Below are 24,023 nucleotides of genomic sequence, written 5' to 3'. Positions count from 1 at the left end.
CAGTGTAATCAATGAAGACATCACAATTAAACAAGCAAAAGTATATATATATATATATATATATATATATATATAAAAAAACAATCGTAGGAAGAATTGTTGACAATTAAATTGAATGGAAGATTTTAGTTTACATCTTAGATCTTAGTTTACAAACTCTAATTCCAGTGCCTCATTCCAGAATATATTTTACTGAGTCATATTCTGAGATGACTCAGAATATATTCTTACTATATTTTATTGGTCAGGAATAACTAATGCTGTTATGTTTTCTTATTTTGTTAATACATAAGCAGGTAAAACTGTTACAAATACTCATTGTGACTTTCTCCATTTACCTTTCACAGAAATATATACAGAGACATATTTGTAAATAATAATTGTCGACTACAAATGATAAGATTCTAAAATCTTTAAATCAGAGTGGACCCATCCATGTTTACACTCCATCCATGTTACAAGTAAAAAGTAAAAGCCCTTCCCAGTAGTTCCAGAGTCAATTGGCCAATCAGCAGCTCCCAATAAGTTCTCTCCGTGCATTGGCTCCTAAAACATGGCAGGACCTTTACTTTTTAAATCGCATTTAACATAGCTTCTTCCGTAGTAAAAACAAAATAAAAAGTCTCTCTCACTCCAGTCGGTAGAGAACCGGTTTACTGAACCATCTTTCGGAGTTACAGACGACACAAGTGATGAAAGCCACTAGAGAGAGGAAGATGGTGACTAGGATCCCTGCTGCTATGACAACCCCTAGCATGACTTTCTTCTTGCTCTGCTGAGTAGAATCCTCATCATCTTCATCCTCCTCACCAGTGTCCATGCGGGTGGTGATGGGCCCCGAGCTGACGGTGGCCGCGTCGCTAACCCTCGTGCTCCAGCCGCCGCCAACGCCCTCGCTGCGCCGCCTTCTGAACGCCGTCGAGGTGGAACAGTTCTGGAAGACGGAAACGAGAAGAAGATGACCAAAGGTAAACAAAAACCTGGTTAAAGGTCCCATGACATGCCACCAGGTGTGAGTGTGATTAGCCGATACAAGCCGTTTTGAAAATCTGTCTCTACTGACATCACAGGTGGGCGTGTCCACCTAGATGTCTGCTGGATAGATCAGTCTACCAGCCTACCCAGTGGTCAGTAGCAAACGTTGCTAATCTATTCGTCACACATCTAGGTGGACACGCCCACTTTTAATGTCCTAAGAAACAGATATTCAAAATGGCTTTTAACAGCTAACCACACTTAGGTATAGTGTATTTCTCAAGTTGTTATTTATTCTTTTTTTGTATTTGTTTTTTTCTGGTTGTACATACATTTTTCATTTTAAAATTACATTAATTGTGCTGTTTGAAATCCAAACAGATCTGTTAATTTGAGTATTTTTGACTGTATGAATAATGAGTTTGTATGATCCCTATACCCAGCATTGAAAACGGTCCGTATAGCTCTTTTCAGCTGAATAAACAGTACTTTTGTAATTATTGCCCCAAACCTCTACACAGTAACTTAAATAAGGTGAAACCAGGGAACAATAGAGGATGTAAAGTGATTTATGATCCAGAACCTGTTTAGCTTTATATAATACCGCAATGCTTGACCACTTGCATTGCAGTATTATATGTCACTACGAAAAGGACAAAAACAACAAAAACATCAACAACGGACGGACGCACGCACCTCCACCAGGGCGGGGCAGCTGGAGCGCTCGCAGAGCCGGGTGGAGCAGTGCAGGTAGAAGGTGGCGCTGGTCCTCTGCTGGACGAAGCGGAACGCCTCGAAGGAGAAACGGGCGTTCTGATCCATCCCGTTGATGGCGATGATCGTCTGGCCGTCCTTATTGCACCTGCAGCAGGAGGAGGACCATTAACTCACTTGTCATTTTCGTGATGATTTATTTTTTTGGACATTTGCTGATGAAGGGGTTGGTTCGATGGATAAGTGGATGATTGTGTGAACCACAATGGGTTGTGTAAAAAGGTGGTTCCCCTTTTTTCTTTTTACATTTTAGTCTCCGTCACTTCAATCTAAATCGCAATCCGCTCTCCTGATATTGACCTATGATACTGTCCTACAGGTCACTGTACTACCGATTAACAGACTGTTGTGCTCTGAGGCCAAAGGAACTCACCCAACAAAGAGGTCATGTGTGATGCTGTCGACGGAGAAGAATGTGGTCGAGGCGTAGCACCTGTCCAGTACAACGTTGAATCTGGGGAAGGGTTGGTGGCAATCAATGCTGAAAATGACTTTTGAATACCTCATGGCTAATTTGAAGACGCATGTTAGATTGAATTCCAAAGTGAACGATGGATAAAGGTTAAAACAGTATAACAAATGACCTGAAATAAGAAATCCCCCATAGCAGATATGCAAATTGGTCGCATTGGAGCCACCATATCTGTCGCATGCTATTTACCATTCTTCTGCAGGCCTACCATCTACACCCAACGGAAACTGTTCCCCTTGTTGTCATGAGTCCTGCTGGTTTGTAATGGGCCTAGTGGAAACAGATTTCAGTTTCCCACCTAGGTGACTAGGTCCCATCGCGTGGGAGTCGATCTACCTGTTGCTCAGGTTGCTGGCGGCCACCTGGACAAAGATCCTGGTCTTCAGCTTGAGTCCTCCTTGAGGGATCCTGAGAGCGGAGGAATAGGCATTGTCCTGCAGGACAATCAAAACACATGAGTGTAAGGCACAACTACAGGATTGTCTAGTGGTACAGGTGTTTGACTCCCTGCCGAAGAGGTTCTAGCTTTGAACCCTAATGTCTGCAGCCTGACCTGTGGGCGACCTTTAGTAAGATGACCCTTTCTACACCTTAATGAACATTTATCTCAAATTGGCTCACGTCGCTTTGGATAAAACAGTGTCTGTTCTTTAATAATTCAGAGAAATTGTACTGGTCAGTGAATGTGAAATGCAAGACGTGGGCATTTTTATTTATTTGAAACACTTGCCACTCACTCAATTTCAGTGTGCACAAATTCCAGCCATTGATTATTGAAGAACAAATCGCCCAAGCATCCACTAACTCTCACAACCTCACTCTCTCTCCCTCACTCACCGAGAACAAAGCCATCCTGAGCGTGCTGCTGAAGCTGCCGCTTTCCTCATTCATGGACAGGCTGGCTGCTGCCCTGTGGGTAGAAGAACAGCCCCTGGTAAAGAGAACCTCTGGGAACAACGACTGGGCCAGTCAGCCCTCCTCAGCCTGGTGGGGAAAACCCCTGCGGTGCCCATAACCAGGTCAGCATTCACTTGATACACAGGGGAACCACTCACTGAAGGTCCCTGACTGAAGGCCCCTGGGGGGCCACAGGGGACTGACAGGGGGTTGGGGGTAGGGGGGGGCTCTGTGTGTGTAAGGGGTAACAAACACCGTTCAGGGCAGGGTATTTAAAAGCTAGTGTGACAGGCTTAATGTTGACGCCTTAATCCTCTCTGAGCGGCCCTTAGAATCCAGACGGAGATCCCTTACGTTGTCAAAAGCCTGTTGCCTTTCGCTAAACACAGCCTTCCGACTCTCCATTTCTTTATGGACCCGACGGTGTCTTTTGTGCATGGTGGTAAACGCACTTGAAGGGCCACTGTGTAAAGTGTCCCAGTGTTCAAAAGTTGGCTGAAGTTCTCAATGTAACGTTTTAATTGGACTCAATAACAAGGGTTATTGAGGGAGTCTACAGTACGTAGAAACTAAATATCTATTGATTCAAATGTTTACTTGAGTTCATATGAATGAGAATATATGGACAAGAGGAAGTCATTCTCTAGTGTCTTTGGTTGGCTCTTGGATGTTTACATTTTGGATCAATAGATTTGGATCAAGGTGTTGTGGCAGTCGCTTACACGCTCATGTCTGTGCTGTTGGAGACCAGGTACTGCAGCGGGTAGCGGCAGGAGAACATGTACATCATCTCCTCACGGTAGGCCACAGTTCCTAAGATTGGGTCCTGGGACTTGATCTGGCCGGAGATGTTGATGTACTGGAGACTGGAGAAGTCAGAGAACACCCCGTTCCCCATCTCCTCTGTCACCTGGTGGTGGTGGGAAAGGTGATTATCTTTATTTTGTTTAAGTTTGGAGTTCTTGCTTTGTTGACCATTTGGGCTACCATTTTGTGTGTGTGTGTGTGTGTGTGTGTGTGTGTGTGTGTGTGTGTGTGTGTGTGTGTGTGTGTGTGTGTGTGTGTGTGTGTGTGTGTGTGTGTGTGTGTGTGTGTGTGTGTGTGTGTGTGTGTGTTTTCGTGTGTGTGTGTGTCCTGCGGCAAAAGGTAAGAAAGAGGTTGACAGTACCGTCAGCTTATTTGAGCACACCGTGATCTCCTCCTCGGTGATGGAGAAGTTGAACCTGAGCACGGGGGGGTCCACGGTCCAGTCTGCGACGCCCTTGCAGTACTCTTTGTCGTGCTCCCCGTTGAGGGACATTAGAGACTCGTTGTATCCACAGAAGTAGATGGGACACAGCAGCATCTTCATGGCCATCTGCTGCGTACCACATGACACTTCGATGTCCGCATTAGCTGGGAAGGCAGGAGATGGCCATTAAAGTTACACTGCATGTATGCATTAAGCACATCTGATATTTCCGATGTGTATTAGAATCATTGGACTGAGATGGTCATGGGCAGATTAAGCCCAGTTGCAGATTATCTCCAAACAATTGAGACATTCGTGGAAGGTCTAATATAAACAACATTCTGACCCGGACAGGGACTGATCTTATAAAACAGGCGAGTGTAGAGAGGATAGCAGTCTAAAGTGAATCATGGTATCGGTCTATATTATAAAAGAATGTTGGGCCAGCATGCGTTACTCTCTCAAAACACTCACATGGCTCTCTGAACGTGGGGTGCATGAAGCAGTCCTGCTGTGCGTTCACGAGGACTAGCATGGCAACCTGATACAGGAACAAGGTAAGCCGCATTGTCCCCTCACTATGGATGAAGGCAGAGGGAATAAACCCCATATCATCATTTCTGGCCCCTCTTGCGTGCTCTTCTTGACAACAGGAGATTAGCAGGCATATCTATCCCAATGTTTTGCAATAGGCCTATATGTTTCATGTCTAATATTGATACAAATATGTGAAGGCTTCTGTTCGTCACAAGCATGATTTCACCGAGAATTTGAATCATGTGAAAACTTCAGACAGAGTGATTGTTATTTTCAGTAACCGGTATTCAGTAAAAGAAAATTCAACAATCACCCTTAATGTATTTATGGAAGTAAATTTGCTCCAGAACATAATTTGTTATTTCATACATATTATTTATTATATTTAGAAATTGTTAAAACTAGGCTTAGAAAAGTAGCAGTAAACAGTTTTTCGACTCACTGATGATTATGATTATATGATTATTCTAAACTCGTATAAGACAGGGAATGCCTTTACCTTGGCGTTTTATCCTCACATGGGATTCTCCCGTCCGGTCTGGGTCCCACTATGATCCTCCTGACGCCCTGCAGGGTGCCGGCTACTTATACTGGCCTCTCTCTTCACAGGGGCTTTGATTGTGCTCACTGGAAGTGGCGAGAGAGATGGGGGGGGAGGAAGGGAGGGCGGAAGACCATGGGAGGGAGAGAGAGAGAGAGAGAGAGAGAGAGAGAGAGAGAGAGAGAGAGAGAGAGAGAGAGAGAGAGAGAGAGAGAGAGAGAGAGAGAGAGAGAGAGAGAGAGAGAGAGAGAGAGAGATCCAGGAAAGGCGTCATCTGAAAGTCTTCTAGAACAATGCTGCAGTGCCATTGCCTTTAGCCTGTTATGCACGTATGCAAATATTTCTCTGGTACATTTAGAGAAAACTTTGGATCTGCGGATTTCAGTCACGTACGGTTAGTGGTATGTCAAGTTGCCTCTTCAATAACAGTTCTTCTCATCTTGAATCATCTGCTACTTATGGTAAATTTCAGAGGCAGTCAACATTTAGGGTTAGAATTAAGGCCGTTGTTTCCCTTTATTTTGATCTGCATTAATGTTGAGATTTTATTTGAATATTGAAAGGTAATGGAGGTCTGTGCCTTCCATTAAAAAATGTCTAGGTTTATTTGAGATTGACCTTTCAGGCAACACCACAACTCAATATTTCCCCAAAACATCAGATTGAAAATGGAATAATTGTATGAGCAGTATCAAAGGAATAAACATGATAACTGGTCTGCGACTGGCCATTCTAGTCGCAGACCAGTTACATGACTTGTTTGTCCTCGCAGGGACACGGATGTAAGCCCCCTGCCCCATTGTTTCAGACGCCTTTATGCCCGAACATCCAGACAAATGGTTGTTAGAACCTAACCGCTCCGTGAGTGTGGGTTGTTTTCGTCATCCTGCATCACTCTACACCATACCTGTGTTCTACTAGCCAGGGGGCTTCCACTCTTTGTGGAGAAATTAGGTCTCCCGTCTCCCTCCCAACACCTCAGACTGGGTGATAGGAGGGGGGTGCAGGAGGTGACACACCCTGCCACATGACACCCCCTCCTCACCCTGCTCGGAGACATCCAAACCACGGGTCCTCTTCAGCTCCTTCAGCCATGTTAATGAATGATGGAGGTGGGTGGTGGGTTATTTTTAAGAGCAAGTACTGGGAATTTATATAGAGGTGAAATCTCATTGGCTTTTATTAATAAAATCCATTTCAGACTATAGTATTTAGGATACTAATACAATTTAGGATAATACTCTAGGAGTATTTCTATAAAGAAAACTCCATGACTATAATAACACTATAAAATGAAGAGCTTATTTATACCTCAAACATGGAATTGGTTTCAATGGAAGGGATTTTTTTCAATTGAATTCACTCTTGGGTCAAAGACCCAAAAGTGAATGATTGTTTATTGTGCCACTAAATAATAATTTGGTTTCCGCTGTATATCATGCATCCTTATTTGGTTTGCTGCAGCTGCAGGCAGTACAATATTAATACGGGTAAACATATTGGGTGCTGTAACAGAATCTGTGTGATCTCATCCATGTCCTACTTGTACTTCTAAAAACATTACAGTGGTAGCGACTACGTGAAACAAACTTCATGGAGTAAGTCACAAACTCAAGCACAGCAAGTGAATGGCCACGACCAGATACGGTTGCCATTGAGGGAAAAATAACTTAGCATGCCAAACAAGAGAATGATTGAGCAGTGTGCTTTGCGAATGAAAAGGAGGCTTCATACAGAATTTTATACTTTTTCGGTAATAAGTTACGTCTTTTTTAAATTCTTTAACAGATTTATTAAGTAGCAGTAACAGAGAAACAGACTTACAAACAAAATAAATAAAGTCTCAGAAGGGCAAAATCAGGAGCCAACTTGGCTATATTAACAAAGCATACTTTGTCCACAAATCAAAGGTTCAGCCACATATAGTTTGTTTATTTAAAGATAATCTGAAACATGTTGAACTAACTTTTATTACTGAAAAAGTATCAACCTCTAGGAACGTCCACAAAGTATAATCAAAGTAATCACATCGATAAAATTGTACCCTCAAACCTCCAATATCCACGTGACCCATCTAAATCCCAAAGTAACATAACATTACAAATTGCAGGAGCACAAAAACAATTAAATCATTCCTTGCTCCATCAACCGTCATGTTCTTCTATAGCCTACAACTTCTATACATTTTAATAAATGTTATGTCACAACACTGAGATGACTCTCAGTGAAATTTGACTCAAACAATAAGGCTACGCCTTTTCTTCCATTTATGCTTGTTTAAGAAATGTTATTGTGTGTGTGTGTGTGTGTGTGTGTGTGTGTGTGTGTGTGTGTGTGTGTGTGTGTGTGTGTGTGTGTGTGTGTGTGTGTGTGTGTGTGTGTGTGTGTGTGTGTGTGTCCGTGTGTGTGTGTGTGTGTGTGTGTGTGTGTGTATGTGTATGTGTATGTGTATGTGTATGTGTATGTGTGTGTGTGTGTGTGTGTGTGTGTGTGTGTGTGTGTGTGTGTGTGTGTGGCTTTTATTGTATTGCACCAAAACACCCAAAACCAATGCAGGTTTGGGGTGGATAATAGAATAAGACACTAGATAAACCCAAGGAAAATATAATTGTTTTGACCTACAATTTTATTAGATCTTTTTAGGATCCCATTCATTTCCTATGGAAAATAGCTTCCATGGTATGGCACCAAAACACCCCAAACCAATGCAGAACTGTTCTACTAGGTGGTACTAATCAGACACAAACAATTGTAAACAATCCAATCCCATGGGATTTTTTTGAAAATAAAAAAAACGCATTCTATGATAGGGGTGTGTCTAATTAGTACCACGAGTAGAACAGTTCTGCAATGGTTGGCGTTTGTGTTTAGCTTTAGGGTGCTTATGGTTAGGGTCAGTACTGACATCACACAGAGGGGGCGTTGTTGAGGTGCTCATTAGCGTTAAATGTAAACAGCGGAGGCGTCAGGGGAGTTTCAGGGTTTGAGTCTGTGAGGTGACAAAGTCTAGTGGGGGTAGACAAGGCCCTGCCAGCTGACTCTAACAACTTAAAGTCCCCCGAGAAAATATACCTGACTAAGTCAAAAGAAAATGAACTGTTTGGTGGTTGGTCCCTGGAGGAGCTGCGACAAGCCCAGGAAGACGACGCAGACATTGCACCCATCAGAACCTGGTTGGAAACCAGCGGAGAGCGTCCTGCATGGGTAACAGCCTCACCATGCAGCCCAGCCACAAAGACATATTGGAGCCAGTGGAAACGCCTTTACATCAGAGATGGGGTGCTAGTTAGACGTTTCTACTGCCTGGACGATACCCAATTCTATCCACAAGTAGTGCTGCCCCGCACCTTCTGGCCAGACATCATGAGACAGATGCATGAGGGACAAGTTGGCAGACATTTTGGTGTAGAGCGCACGGTAGCTCGGCTGCAAACCCGATACTTCTGGTACAGAATGAGGGAGGACGTCGCCCTGTGGTGTAACACCTGCACCAGCTGCGCATCAAAAGCCAGCCCACGGAAGACACCACAAGCCCCCATGGGCACTGTTCGAGTCGGAGCGCCTATGGAGCACATCGCTTTTGATATTATGGGGCCACTGAATGAGACTGAACGCCACAACAGATATGTGCTGGTAATACAGGACTATTTTAAAAAATGGGTCGAAGCTTTTCCCCTACCTAACGAACATGCTGTAACTGTGGCTGAAGTTCTCGCCTCCGAGTGGGTGTGTCGCTATGGAGCCCCGCAGACACTGCACAGCGACCAAGGCCGGAACTTCGAGTCTGAGGTGTTCCAGGAAATGTGCAAGCTGTTCGGGATCGACAAAACACACACCACACCTTTCCGTCCTCAGTCCGATGAGCAAGTTGAAAGGTTCAATGCCACTCTGCAAAAGATCCTGGCCACGACAGCCGAGCGTTGCCACTGGGATTGGGACCTCATGATTCCCTACGCTGTCATGGCCTACAGAGCAACAAAGCACAGTTCAACTGGTTTCACCCCGAACTACATGATGTTTGGCCAGGAAGTGAGTGAGCCAGTAGACCTGGTATCCGGCCTGCCGCCGGACCCTGAACCAGCTCCCTCAGCCCCTGAGTATGTCCAGCACCTTCGAGAGTCTGTTTGAGTGGGGAGGTTCTGAGTACCGGAGAGTAGACTCGGAGTCGAAGGACCTAACTCGAAGAACACAAGTTTCTGGCAGGACTTCCATTACTGAACTTTGTTTGGGTTGTAAATACACGGGGAAATTGAAAGACGGAATATATGCTTGGGCTGGTCACCTGGAGATGAGGTGCCGGTGTTCTGCCAATTTCTGCTACCCATCAAAAGAAAAAAATGGTTTTAAGGGTAGTTTCAGTTTTTTACCATCAGGTGGCGTGTTTCTAGAAGTCTAGAAAGGTCTCTAGCTGATCTTCTGATTCCAATAGGTTGTTTGGCCTTACCATGTAAGTAATCCTTTTGTAATTGTTTAAGTAGGCTAATTGATAAATTGATCCACGCCTATCAAACAAGGTGTACTGGTTTTGGGAATGTCAGGGACGAAACCATCTAGTCTAGTCAACGATCAGTAGCGTGTATGTAAAGAAGGACTATCTCACCTACAGTATATTAGATTGTGATCCGATGAAATGATTGGACAATGCAGTCTCACATAATTTATATTTTGGTCAATCAGACAAGCTTTTCATTCATCCCTCTCACTAGGTCGACATACATGTCCAAGTAAAGCCTTATTATATATCACAGAGGTGGGCACTCCATTTTAATATTTGACACCGTAATCATAAGTAGGCTGTCAGGTAGGGGTGGAAACTAGAAGTACAATTCAGAGACTCATTCTTTAAGCGCAGGGCTCAAATTTGTCAGACTTGAAACTATGCAGGAACTATACTGGAAAAGATCACTGCTGAAATACTTGAGATTGTAGGCAACGCGGCAAGGGAAATCAAAACGTGCAGCAACCTAATATGCAGATTTGCGTAATTTGTTCATAAAACAGGAAAGCCCTAATTTGTTATTCTTCTGCCCTAGGCTCAAGGAATCCACTTGGTTTCACACCAATGTGTCTTTTCAATGAAATAGCTACGGTGGGAGCAATCTGGTTGCATAAAACACACAGAATAAACAAAACAAGACGGACCAAAAGAAATGGGGATGTTTTCTTCAAATGGATTTCGTTTAATTGTATTGCTTCAATGGTTTATCCAACGTGACCGGACCCATGTCTGGTATCAATCAAATGACCAAATCTTAAATATTCAAAAATAATTAGCATCCAACACACAGTACTTGTGATACAGTAATGCTTTACTCATCAGCACTCAAACTATACAGGAAACGGTTCCATCATGAGATATTCAAACATACCAACTATATCCAGTTCCTCATGATTAGCCAGTGACCAGCCTTGGCTTGCAGACAGGGTTAGGGGGGTAGGGTTCATGCTTTGGTTACTTGAGGGCAGTGGTTCCCAATCTGGGGCCGAGGGAAAGGGTTGAACCTCTGCGTGACCTTGAGCTAGTGCAGCCTTTTTGATTTGTCAAATCATAATTGTAAATATATATAAATAAATAAATGTCCATCCAAAATATACAGTAGAATAGCAGCATACTGTGGTTCATTACTTCACTTTGTAAACATCTTCTGCATCACAAACTCCTAGGGGGTAGGAAAGTCATTTGATGTGTTTACCATCATATGAGAGGGGGGGGGGGGGGGGACAGACGGACAGACGGACGACACTGGGAACCACTGCCATAGGGAAGCAAAGTTAGGTACAGATACTGTATTTAATCGACTTCCTCAATAGTCGGGCCAGAGGATCCACCACCAGAGGGGGCGCCACCAGCACCTGGGAAGCCTCCTGGCATTCCACCGGGCATCCCACCAGGCATACCACCGGGCATGCCTCCGGGCATACCCCCAGCACTCTGGTACAGCTTGGTGATGATGGGGTTGCAGACCTTCTCCAGCTCCTGTTGCTGGTGCTCATACTCTTCCTTCTCGGCCGTCTGAAATATAGAGCACCTTTTTAAGTGGTGTTTTTTATTTCTGTTAAAGGAACAGTTTTCAAAACGTTCCATTGGTGGCACGTGTTGTAAACAAAATGTTAAGAAACTGTTTGAAGAGTTAAACTACATTATTTAAAAAGTATTTCCCAATACTCTTGATGCTCAATGTGTTCAATATACAAACACTTAACCTCTAACATCCATAAAGGTATTGGGAGACAGCAAATGGTCTTTGGGAACATTAGCCTTTGTTCATTCATTAATATTCTACTGGGGCAGCATTTATATGCTATGTCACTATGCTATTTTTTCCAGATGGTTCAGTTTTCCAATATAGGCCTGCAACTGTAACTGTGTGTTCACACCAAACGTGAAATTTGAATGAATTTTCGCCCGTTCGCGTGGTCGCCGAAGTTTTGTCGCGCCACACATCATAATCTGTCGCTGTGCAAGTTTTGTCTAATTTGTCGTGCCACAACAAGGTAACCACCATGGCATGTCTTTACCTTTTGTGGAAGAGGGAGAGACGTCGGAGGACCCGACGCAGTATATTCATAATATTGTAATGACCACGGAAGAGGCAGTGAATGAAGTATTGAATAGACAGAGATTTATTAGATAGGCCTACCTAATAAACCGTTGGAACACACAAGACCGGAAACATAGCAACGCCGGTAAACAAACCCCGAGAAGCCCAATCCCTATGAGAGCTCCCCGCGCTACGGCCATCCGGAGGCGCACAGAGCTTTTGGCCGTGATATTATGCATACAAATATTATATTATATATAGAGCCCCGGGAGTCGCAAACGGCAACATTCACTTTCTCCTCCATGCTGCAGTTCACCCCGGACTGCACTGCACTGAGTTTGACGGTTGAACGCTGATTGGCTGATACGTTACACATGTGACTCAGTGGCCACGCTGTTGAACGCTGATTGGCTGTCTTCACGCGAAAAATTCGCGTGAACGCGCTCGCCTGTGCACGGCAAAAGTGTTGCGCTACAAATCAAAACTTGTCGCCGGTTTTCTCTCGCGGAAAATTCGCCCGAAACGCGTCTATACGTTCACTTTGTATGGGATCCTGTCGCCCCGTCGCGTTTGGTGTGATCACACAGTAAAGGTTTGTGTTGACATAGCTCTCTTGAACAAACAATCCTGAGGCATACCTAAACCATTAGAGTTTAACAACATTTAATTGCCATTTTTAATTATAGTAAAAGTGTCAGACTTTTGAAGCAATCAAAAGTTAAAGTATTTCTTTATTTCTGAGATGTATAATATCCCTTGGAAAAGGCAACCTCAAAGTTAATTCTGAATCATTTATTAAGTTAAATTAAATTAATATAATAATTTAATTGAGTGTCAACAGTTCAACAAATTTGCATGCATTGAAAGGTTTATGAACCCCATGTCTTACCTGGTTCTTGTCAAGCCAGCCAATGATTTCATTACATTTGTCCATGATCTTCTGCTTGTCCTCATCGCTGATCTTGCCCGCAAGTTTCTCATCCTCCACGGTGGACTTCATGTTGAAGGCGTACGACTCCAGAGAGTTCTTGGAGGAGACCTTGTCACGCTGGACATCATCTTCGTTCTTGTATTTCTCAGCCTCCTGCACCATGCGCTCAATGTCTTCCTTGCTCAGGCGACCTATGACAAGTCAGATGTGGTTAGCATGCAATGACGAGGCATACTGAAGATTATTTGCCTGCAGGTTTTCTCTGTGGCTTACCTTTGTCGTTGGTGATGGTGATCTTGTTTTCCTTGCCGGTGCTCTTGTCGACGGCCGAAACATTGAGGATGCCGTTGGCATCAATGTCAAACGTGACCTCGATCTGAGGAACACCACGAGGAGCGGGAGGGATGCCCGTCAGCTCAAACTTGCCCAGAAGGTTGTTGTCCTTGGTCATGGCACGCTCACCTTCGTAGACCTATAAGGGGCATTGTATTAGTAACACAGATACTTTAAATAGACGGAAGCAACCCACAATACATCGCTTAGACATCCAAGGAAGGGCTGAAAAACCATCATTGGTTTTTAAACCTCAGGTGCAAACTGAGAATGTTAGGAGTAACTTAATCACAGCAAAGTATGTTGGTCAGCAAACCAATGAAGAGCTCTTACCTGGATGAGCACACCGGGCTGGTTGTCAGAGTATGTGGTGAAGGTCTGAGTCTGCTTGGTGGGGATGGTGGTGTTACGCTTGATCAGGACAGTCATGACACCTCCAGCGGTCTCAATACCCAGAGACAGAGGAGTAACGTCGAGAAGGAGCAGATCCTGGACATTCTCAGACTTATCCCCAGAGAGGATGGCCGCCTGCACAGCTGAAGAAAGAGCAAACTGGTTGGAACTTGTGGATGAGCCCGATAAGGTTGAGGATATAGCAACATTAAGATCTATTTGTATAACAGTTACACTGTTGACACTTACCAGCGCCGTAGGCCACAGCTTCATCAGGGTTGATGCTCTTGTTGAGCTCCTTTCCATTGAAAAAGTCTTGCAGCAGCTTCTGGATCTTTGGGATACGAGTGGAACCACCAACCAGGACGATGTCATGGACCTGAGCCTTGTCCATCTTGGCGTCACGGAGAGACTTCTCGACTGGGTCCAGGGTGCCACGGAAGAGGTCAGCATTGAGCTCCTCAAAGCGGGCCCTGGTGATGGAGGTGTAGAAGTCGACTCCCTCGTACAGGGAGTCGATCTCGATGCTGGCCTGGGTGCTGGAGGAGAGCGTGCGCTTTGCCCTCTCGCAAGCGGTGCGCAGACGACGGACAGCCCTCTTGTTGTCGCTGATGTCCTTCTTGTACTTGCGCTTGAACTCTGCGATGAAGTGGTTCACCATGCGGTTGTCGAAATCTTCCCCACCAAGATGAGTGTCACCAGCGGTGGACTTGACCTCAAAGATACCATCTTCAATGGTCAAGATGGACACGTCGAAGGTACCGCCACCGAGATCGAAGATGAGGACGTTCCTCTCTGACCCAACCTAACACAGGAAGTAACAACATTTTACAGGTGTCCAAAGTATATGGCTGGCATTATTCAACATCTTTCTGCAACAAAAAACAATTGCATTAAGCACTTTGCCATCCAGGCGTATAACACCGTTTTGTCCAATGCTTTGGTCATTTCATTGGGGGATGGTAATTATGGAAAAAAATTAACACTAGCCTTCTCCTGTACAGAAAGTGGGACACATCGTTATATAAGACTGATATTGAGGCTAACCTTCTTGTCCAGACCATATGCAATAGCAGCTGCAGTGGGCTCATTAATGATTCGCAGTACGTTTAAACCAGAGATGGTTCCGGCGTCTTTGGTTGCTTGACGCTGAGAGTCATTGAAGTACGCGGGTACTGTGACGACGGCATTGGACACAGTCTATAAGAAAGAACAGGAACAGTGTTATTAGACTTATATATCATATTCTTCATCTATAAACAGCTTTTATTTGTACGTACCTTTCCAAGATAAGCCTCAGCGATCTCCTTCATTTTCACTAACACCATGGATGAGATCTCCTCGGGGTAAAAGCTTTTGGTCTCCCCCTTGTAATCAACCTCTACTTTTGGGCGTCCACTATCGCTGATGACATTGAATGGCCAGTGTTTCATATCAGACTGCACCACAGTGTCCTCAAATCGCCTCCCGATCAACCGCTTGGCATCTAGATTGTCAAAAGTAGAAACTAAATTAGTTCGGCTGGATTGCAACATTTGATAACGCATATCACATGAGGACATTAGGCAACCAAAAATCAATCATTCATCGGCAATCCGGGCAAGAAACCGAGTACTGCGGTGTACAAAGTGAATCAATGATTCATGCCGCATATCCTTTACGACCAGCTTGAGCCTTACCGAAGACTGTGTTTGTTGGGTTCATGGCAACCTGATTCTTGGCAGCATCTCCGATGAGCCTCTCAGAATCGGTAAAGGCCACGTAGCTGGGAGTGGTCCTGTTGCCCTGGTCGTTGGCAATGATCTCCACTTTGCCATGCTGGAACACACCTACACAGGAGTAGGTGGTCCCGAGATCGATCCCGACTGCCGTTCCCTTGGACATGGCTTTTCTAAAATACAATTAATACATTTTAGTTTGGAATGGACTCGGAGCAACAGTCCTGATATACAGTGCCTTTCAAAAAAAATGATTGGTTCCTACTCATAGAGCTACATATATCATATATAGACCTACAGCATCCTTGTAACAGTTTATACGTTAAAGCTGTTGCTGCAACAGAAAGATTAGGCTGCGATGGACAGAGCCTATGAAACGCTGCCAAAAATAACCTGCTGAAATAACCATAGAAAATATGTTTTTTTTATAGTTTTTAGGTGAGAGAAAATGATTTACAGGCCCGGTGCAATTAAGCAATCTATAAAGAAAATATGTTGATGGAATAACCGGTTATAAATCAGAATGGATATGTGGGTCAACTCATTCAACTCCGATGTCAATTTCAACGATTTAAAAATGGCGCTTCGGCCAAAGTAGTTGGTAACAGTAGTCATTTGCAACATCACGCAGTTCCCTTAAGCGAATTATCAAAGATGATCCCTGACCATCTGGGGGCATTGGGAGCTCCGCCCAGCTGTCAGTCTGAAGGGCGAAGTTCCGCTGCTGCAGCACAGCCGATGCTGCTGGCTCATCTCCCGCATCTATGCGCAAAGTTGCGTCTTAACCTCTCTGTATAAAATACCATATCTGGTTTCAAGAATCGATTTTTTCCATTATTATCTACTTCCCAAACTATGGTTTTGTTGACGGTATTTTGTTAATATCGTAGTAATATGGGCTAAACCATCCTTAGAATTGCCCGAGATAATCGATCATTTAATGTATATTCTTTATAGAGTTCGATTTCTAATAACATTGACGTGGAAGATAAACATTGTACGTTTAAAAGTTATTTTTTCCTACCTGAAGGAAGGTTTGTCTGGTGATGCTCACTCTTTCTGCTGCAGACTGAATGAGGACAGTAAAATGCCGGCGAGTCAAAACCTTCCGGATGTCTTTGAGCCAATAGGATTGCAGTAGAAAAAAGAAAAGAGGTCTTCCAGAATATTCCAACAGGGTGAAACTGGCCTACAGTCAGATCTGCATATGGCATGCCCTGTGCCATGAGATGACGCCCTTTCGCTTTCACTATCTCTGGGTCAGTTTATTCCGTCGGTCTAACTCGTCATGTTGTGATTGGTTCGAAGGTGCAACACATGGTATTCACTAAATAAAGAATAAAGAAAGGTCACGCTGAGATTAGAGACAGAAATAGCAGGATTGTTTCAGGGCATTATAAGGAAGGAAATATAAGGGCATTATATAAGAATTGTGTGATAAATAAGATATATTATAGAAATTAGAAACTGATGTTAGGGGATGGACATGGACGGGGCTCTTGACAGCTTTTTTACGTTTTCTCCCAACAACGGTCCTTAATGTATAAGGGAGACCTTATTCTTGCCGTATGTTTTCACATTTGTTGTAAACGGTTGTGGCTATCATGTTTTATTGAATTAGAAACAACCAATAACTAAGAGCAACATCATTCAATCACAACTTTAATATCTTTTCCTGACATGAAGAATAAGAATATCTAGGCTTTATTGCATTTGGAAACCAGTGAACAAACCTGGCCCCTAGTTGTAAATGACTAGATAAGATGTTCTTTATTAATCCTAGTGGGAAATGTTGGTGTCACAGCAGTACCTGACAGTAATTGAAAATAAATTTTAAATTATAATATGGGCGAGAACTACAAAAAATATTAAGAAAAAGTTATTTATCTATAGACAAGGAGTGTCCAGTGGTGTCGTTTGACCTCTTAAGACCAGTAGTTTCATCATATTCAGGAAATCGCTTGTGTTTGAGTTTTGCTTGTTGTTAGCATCAGACCAACTTTTACTTTATAAGGAACGATCATGTGAGATGATCTTCTGTGGAAACCACACGAAACCAATAATGTAGTGATGTCACGGAAGGCCCCCTTTCACACGGGTGTTCAAAGACCTGAAGTCAGAGAGGAAGTGGTGCAGAAGGCAGGCAGCAGGCATTGTCAAGTGCTACAACCATGGCGACAACTACCCTCCAGCTTACCATCCTGATGTTATTCACAAACTGTGAGTACTTTAATGATGCCTTAACCAATCAGAATGTATGTATTTGGTTTTTGGTTTGAAACATTTCTTTGATACGTGTATCAGGAAGCTGCTATTGAGTTATTGTTTGAATGATGAAATGTGTAAATTTCATGTGACAGGATTGTCATTTTGTTTATTGAAAGTATTTGGGAATTAACCCCTCAAAACAACCTTTCAATTTGAACAATACTTTTGTATTTTTAATGGCATTAGGCTATGGTTATGGGGAAAAAAATATGCCTAACAATGTCTTCAACGAACGGACGTGTTTTACTATAACACCATTGAAGCTTAGTAAAAGTACATTAAATCAGCATTATATAGACATGAACAGGGTACTTCTACAAAAACAAACAAAACAAAAAGATAAATAAACTAACAAGTCTTCTTATAAACCACAGATCTTAATGGATGTATGTTTTGATATTAAAAGTAATGGAATTATGCTTCTAAAATAGAGCAAATGTGAAGCACTTGAAATGATTTACGCTTTAGAGTAGACCCAGAAACAAGAAATCATGTAAATAATGCAACCCGGTATCATGCCAAAGCGTGATACCGGGTTGAATAATGTCTTCAGCATTCACAGATGCTATAAGGGATACGGTCAGACGTGGAACGGGTTAGTGCAGTGAAATTGTTCAAACCTCCTACACATACGAAAGGAAATGGCAGTAAATAACCTTGTGGTCCACACACACACACACACACACACACACACACACACACACACACACACACACACACACACACACACACACAGTTTGTGTTTTCCAAACACAATGTCATTGGTAAACCATCGGAAAGAAAATCAAAAGTAAACTTCAACAGAGACAAAGTATCGGCCCAGCTTTTCTTGCTTTCTCTTTTACCTCTTTGCTGACAGACCACATGACTTCCTGTCAGAGATATATGGGCAGATCAATTGAAGTACTTGTCTCATCATTGGCTGTCGCAAAGGGCTCTACACATTCATCCGCAACCAAAAAGGAAACTTTTGCTTACCCCAGTTTCCTGAACTACCCCCGGAGAGGTGCAAATACAAGTCCTACGCATCAAGATCAATTAATTTGCAACTGTGTGTTTGTGTATGGAGGTGGGGGTTTTCTCATGATTCCATTCCCTTAAGGTTGTGCCAGGTCAAGGAAAGTTTGAACTGCGGCACCTTCTCAGTGGGTTTTACCAACCCATATTTAGATGATTAATTTCCCAGCATCGAACCACCTACCTCCCTCACACTCAAACTTACATCACAGCACTCGTACTCACAATCACACACCTGGGCCACACAGGCCCCCCCCCCCGCCCCCCATTTAACATCTTAAATCAATTACATATACAATTACACCGCTCAAGATGAAGGGGGGGGTTTTGTCTGATCCTCGTGCATCGGGCACTGGGCGTATATGAATGAATGCATCTGCCCTCGGCATGCATGCAATGGTGAGTTGGTGTAACGAGTGAGTGTTGTTTTCTCTCCTGTCCAGCTTGTCGGGCCGCGTGGGAGAGCGTGACCTTGATGAAGGGCAGCACGTTGACCCTGAGCTGTCCCCTGGACAACGCCAACAGTGCGGAGTGGCAGAACCCCCATGGCATCATGTTCTTCAAACACGACAAAGGTACGGTAAAGGAATACATTTATATTTATTGGGAGAGAGTGATAAAGAATAAGGGAGTTTGTTCATGCTGATAGATTGTTGTGATTTTATGTGTTTTAAAGTATTTGCTTATTTTGCTTTATTTTATTGAGGTTTAGGTATAAAGGACAGGCGCTTCAGAATAGAAAAGCTGTCCAGCAAATGGTTCGATATCAGCGTGTCTGACGTCACCTTTAAAGATGGCGGCGACTACAGATGCACTCTGTACGGCAGTGTGGTCACGACGAAGGTTTTTAGAGTGACAGTGCTCGGTGAGTTATTGCAATAAGAATACTATCTATGGTTTGGATTATAAATGTAATTTAATTATTTATTTTTCAGTTGCAAAATGTTACATTACATTACAAAGCTATTTATATAAAAATAACAAATAAATGAGTAGCAAATGTGTACAGTAGTGAAGTATAATACTAATATAATCTAGGAATCTAGGACATTTTTGTTTTCTTTAATTTAATCCAAAGGCAAACAAGGCCCATGAAACAAAACAGATAGATCTTATTTATTCATTCGTCTTTTTTTAATTTGTACTTTTCAAGGTCCAGTGCAGCTTTTTAAGATCAAAACGGGAATCGTTAAATGCAGCGCAGGGGCAAGCAATCTTCCTCCGAATATCTTCTGGCAAATAGGTGATGCGATCCAAATTCATGGTAGGTTTCGCAAAAGTTCTATGGTCAATATTATGAAGGGTATGGTTGATTATATCAACACTATATTAGCTTTAAGAAATAAGTGTAATAATAAGCAAGTCAACTTTTCAGAGTGCTTTACTTCAAGCCTTTTTGTATATTAATTATAATCTATTTTATCCCTCCCATACTCTCCGTATCACAGCAAAGCCACACTACACATATAAAAACCATTCAGGGAAACACAACTCTGAGGAATTGTTGAGGTTCAAGGCTCTCAAGACAGACAAACTGTGTTGCATTGTGATGCAACCACATCTAAACACTGAACCTCTGATGAACTGTGTCAAAGTCAGGGCAACTTGTGAGTAAACAACTTTTATTTTCCTTATAACAGCTTTTATACATTAGACAATTTGATAAAAAAAATTATAATGACTGATGATATAAAATAATGAAGTAGTGAAAGTCCCCATTGCAATTGCAAACTGGGTTTCTCCAAAACGTCATGGTGCAAACAATATTACCCTCTCACTCACTTCTTCTTGCCTTGCCTTGCCTATTGTTTTTGGCCTCATGACAAGCTTGGAGTTTCACTTACCAAAATGTCGAACTCGTTTTCATTTCCTCTTTATTCATGTTGGAATTTCAAGTAAATCCTAAGTCCAAATTCCTCACGTGGTGTGAAATGAACACCATTTAAAAGTTAAAATTAAATAGTAATAGTGAAAATACAATAATGTTAATATAGTTTATAAATAATAAAATGTGTGTGATCACTATTCTGCCTTAGAACGTTAAATATAAATATGCGATGAATAATCAGAACACCTTTCTATCACAGCCAAAAGAAACCCTCCAAAAACCACGACCTGGTCACCTACAGAACCTCAAGGATCAACAGACTTGCAGAGTATGACAACAACTTGGCCTGAAAAGGACCAGAGCACCGAAGTCACAATGAAAGCCATCAACCTGATCAAGGCTTCACCTGAGGCCACAACTCTTGAGGCCACTGCTAGCAAAACTGTGTCTATGAGTGAGTCATTGTGCTTAAAGATTACAATTAGAGGAAGAAACCCAACCTGCAGACACACCATTGAAATATAAGAAAAAAGTAGATGCACTGAAAAAGGGTTACATTCCTACTTTATGTTATCGGGTTGAAGTTGCTTTATTACACATCGTTTGGAATGTTGATCAACTTAACTTCGAGAAAATGCTACATGTTGTGATACATTGATTTTGGTATTTAAGGGGATATTCCTTCTGCTGTAGACCAATCCCAAGGGGCGACAGACTCCTGGAGAGGAACAATTCCAGAGACAGTGGTGTCAACTGGATGGACTCCCAGCACTAGTGAGTCTAATTGTTTTAGTTCATGTTATTATATGTACATTATAAATTATATCACAAGACAATCAATCGTGATGTTAGTAAATAAATCACAGCATTAACCTTATGTAGTTATGTGTTAAAAAAAAACAACACACAAAAGACCAAGATGTAAAAACTGAACCGAATGAACACATGTGAACTGTGTGAACATATCTGAACTGGAATCATAAAGTTGTACTTGAACATACTCTTGAATCAAGCTTGTCAGATAACTGGGGCAGTATCTCAATAAAAGTCATACAGACATTATATGAGCTGTTTTTAAGATCTGTTATCAATCACAAGTAACCCTTTGGCCAAGATTATGCTGATCAAAGTATTTTTACATTTTTACCTTCTTACAATCTATGATTGTAACCCCTTTCTTTATTATTTCTCGTAGGTGTTGCACATGTACCAGTCACTGAGTCACCAGATAAGAACATAACTGTATACACATCCCATAATAGTACGGAGGGCAACAGAACCAAAGGTAGGTGTGCTTACATAGAAATGTCATAAATACAACGCATAACATTTCCAACCAAGCCTTCAAACATGCACTAGCAGGCTGACAACACCAATGATAAAATGTTCTTGCCCAAATTCAGCAAAAATGTGTTTTGACATGTTGCCAGGTAACTTGGAAGAGATGGAAAAACGAAGTGGAGAAAAAGCGAATGGCACATTGCTCATATTCCTTGTCACATGCCTGATAGTCGCTCTTTCCGTGGTTGTTCTCTTTCTGGCCATCAAGCTCAGGAGAGCTCACATTCACTGGAAGCGAGGTAAGCATTGGGGTTATACCATATACGTATATGCCCAATTCCTGAAACAGAGGCCTTTCATTCAAAATCCCCAAATGTATTCGCAAAAGATTACTATCAGCACTGAGGCAAACACTGACGCAAACATCTTAAGGCAAACATCTTGATGGTTTGTATGATGTAAAGTATGTATTAAAGAAAATGCCTCTGGAGTTCTCATTGTTGATTGTTTTTGATCAGAAAATGAAGACTCGGATCCATCAATTGAGAGCAACAAATCCAAATCAAGTGACGAGGAGAGATGGTGGATGGGTCAAAAGTGCAGAGGTATTTCAACGATTTTACCAAAATAAAATTTGAATCAGACGTGAATGAGCTACAAAGCAGCCCCTTGTACATCTGTTCTAACAGAACTCCTGTGTTTTTTTTTCAGGGATTTTCAATATTGCCTTCACAAAGTATGTAACTGAGGAGCCCACAGGTGTTTCCATTGTAACAACCCCAGATGCAATGCCAACCAAAGTGAACCTCCCACCAGTGGAGGCTTCTCCAAGTCATTTTAGCCCACATTATGATGCTCCGGCCCCTGTTAGGGAGACAGAGCTATAGTTGATCACTTCATTGCTTCCTTTTTAAATACTTTTTTTAATGTTAATGTTTTTATGATTGTTTGATGATGTTTTTTTATTCAAATTTGCATTAAAGTATAATTCCGGTGTAAAATGAATTTGGGATATGTTTTGTATGATAACGAGTTGAAACGTTCGTTTTGGAGCACAAAAACCGCATAAAGTGACGCTTTCTTCAGTTGGCTGTTTTTAGCCGATTCTATCAAAACACTATAAACTTGGAACAATGGGGCCACTGGTTATCGTAAAAACTAAATCGCTATTTTTCACCACTTAAAAGGCTAAAAGTAGCCCAACACTTCTTTGGTAGTATAATAAGCGTCTTAACATATAAAACGGGGCATTGAGAACTTTGTAAGTGTAAAGATTGTTTATTAAAAAGGACATTTTATAATTTCTGGTTACTTTTAGCCTTTTAAGTGGTTTAAAACAGCGATTTCGTTTTTACCATAACCAGTGCCCCCATCGTTCCAAGTTTATAGCGTTTTGATAGAATCGGCTAAAAACAGCCAACTGAAGAAAGCGTCTATATGCTCCAAAACGAACGTTTCAACTCGTTATCATACAAAACATATCCCAAATCCATTTGACACCGGAATTACCCTTTAATAAACGGTCAGATTTGTACATTATATATTTTTGGTCAATGCTCATATGTAAATAAATATTTGTTAATGTTTTACTCCCTTTTCTGAAATGAATAATTTCCATGTGCCATCATGCTACCTTTACAATTATCTTGGCTCTTGACACCAGTAACCTCTCGATGAGAATGCTGTTCATTGGGCTCAGCATTTAACACCATCATCTCCCATCCAAGCCACATACTGTTTCACCTCCTCCCGCCTGGGAGGCGCTGCAGCAGGACTCACCGTTCTCAGAGTAGGCCTATCCTAGCCTGGGTATACCCCGTTATTTTTCCCGCGCGATTTCATTCAATGTAGATTGAGATGGAGGTCTGGCGTTAGCCAGGCTAGGAGTAGCCTACTCTAGTCTGGCTATTGCCAGACCAAGCGCAATTGTAGATTGTACGTTGGTCTCATGGACCTATTAAAGAAGGTTGGTCTGGGGAAGCTGCCTTCATTTTCTTCAGCAGCACAAGAGGCATGTTCAACGGGCCTAGTTCTCCAACTGACTCTGTACCGATTGGTTGCTTGCCGTCGCTTCCCTGTCGTCATTGTGTTAAACCAGCTAATAGCGCGACAAGGGGAAAAGCCAGCTTGGTGATTGGCCCCCCGCAAAAACGTATCGGAAGCAGAAAGAAATGTATTTCTCATCGCTAGTCCCTTGTAGCCTGTTCTTACCAGACCATCGTACTTCATTTAATTTGTACTGAAGTGAAATGAAAATTGAGCGGTCGTAGGTAGGTGGGCGGTGC

The 24,023-nt window shown here is 42.5% G+C and overlaps 3 protein-coding genes across 6 annotated transcripts; 1 reads left to right on the top strand and 2 right to left on the bottom strand.

Moving 5' to 3' along the window:
• Window positions 1-124: 124 nt before the first annotated feature.
• Window positions 125-5,494, bottom strand: LOC130385887 (zona pellucida-like domain-containing protein 1). The gene is made up of 9 exons (XM_056594644.1): window positions 5,386-5,494; window positions 4,824-4,927; window positions 4,287-4,513; window positions 3,841-4,028; window positions 3,059-3,131; window positions 2,558-2,655; window positions 2,123-2,203; window positions 1,672-1,837; window positions 125-934 (listed from the first exon to the last, which is right to left on the bottom strand). The coding sequence occupies exons 2-9, from the start codon at window positions 4,915-4,917 to the stop codon at window positions 629-631; spliced, it is 1,233 nt and encodes a 410-aa protein (XP_056450619.1). The 5' UTR covers window positions 4,918-4,927; window positions 5,386-5,494; the 3' UTR covers window positions 125-628.
• Window positions 3,952-23,950, top strand: LOC130385886 (cytotoxic and regulatory T-cell molecule). 4 transcript variants are annotated; one of them, XM_056594643.1, is made up of 11 exons: window positions 3,952-4,046; window positions 19,073-19,204; window positions 19,342-19,494; window positions 19,783-19,893; window positions 20,078-20,236; window positions 20,717-20,911; window positions 21,130-21,231; window positions 21,653-21,742; window positions 21,888-22,037; window positions 22,257-22,343; window positions 22,450-23,950. In XM_056594643.1, exons 2-11 carry the CDS (start codon window positions 19,105-19,107, stop codon window positions 22,623-22,625), a joined length of 1,323 nt encoding a protein of 440 aa, XP_056450618.1. In that variant the 5' UTR covers window positions 3,952-4,046; window positions 19,073-19,104; the 3' UTR covers window positions 22,626-23,950. The 4 variants fall into 4 exon arrangements, with proteins under 4 accessions (XP_056450618.1, XP_056450616.1, XP_056450615.1 ...); XM_056594641.1 differs by lacking the exon at window positions 3,952-4,046 and adding an exon at window positions 17,088-17,564 and having other exon boundaries at window positions 22,450-23,949; XM_056594640.1 differs by lacking the exon at window positions 3,952-4,046 and adding an exon at window positions 17,089-17,564 and having other exon boundaries at window positions 19,336-19,494; window positions 22,450-23,948.
• Window positions 11,204-16,383, bottom strand: LOC130385884 (heat shock cognate 71 kDa protein-like). The gene is made up of 9 exons (XM_056594637.1): window positions 16,369-16,383; window positions 15,306-15,517; window positions 14,907-15,112; window positions 14,674-14,826; window positions 13,876-14,431; window positions 13,567-13,769; window positions 13,174-13,372; window positions 12,859-13,091; window positions 11,204-11,440 (listed from the first exon to the last, which is right to left on the bottom strand). Exons 2-9 carry the CDS (start codon window positions 15,508-15,510, stop codon window positions 11,219-11,221), a joined length of 1,977 nt encoding a protein of 658 aa, XP_056450612.1. The 5' UTR covers window positions 15,511-15,517; window positions 16,369-16,383; the 3' UTR covers window positions 11,204-11,218.
• Window positions 23,951-24,023: the final 73 nt, after the last annotated feature.

The sequence above is a fragment of the Gadus chalcogrammus genome, chromosome 7 (assembly GCF_026213295.1).
Source record: "Gadus chalcogrammus isolate NIFS_2021 chromosome 7, NIFS_Gcha_1.0, whole genome shotgun sequence".
NCBI classification, from domain to species: Eukaryota; Metazoa; Chordata; class Actinopteri; order Gadiformes; family Gadidae; genus Gadus; species Gadus chalcogrammus.
Note: the sequence above shows the minus strand (reverse complement) of the source record. Positions and strands in the feature narration are given on the sequence as shown.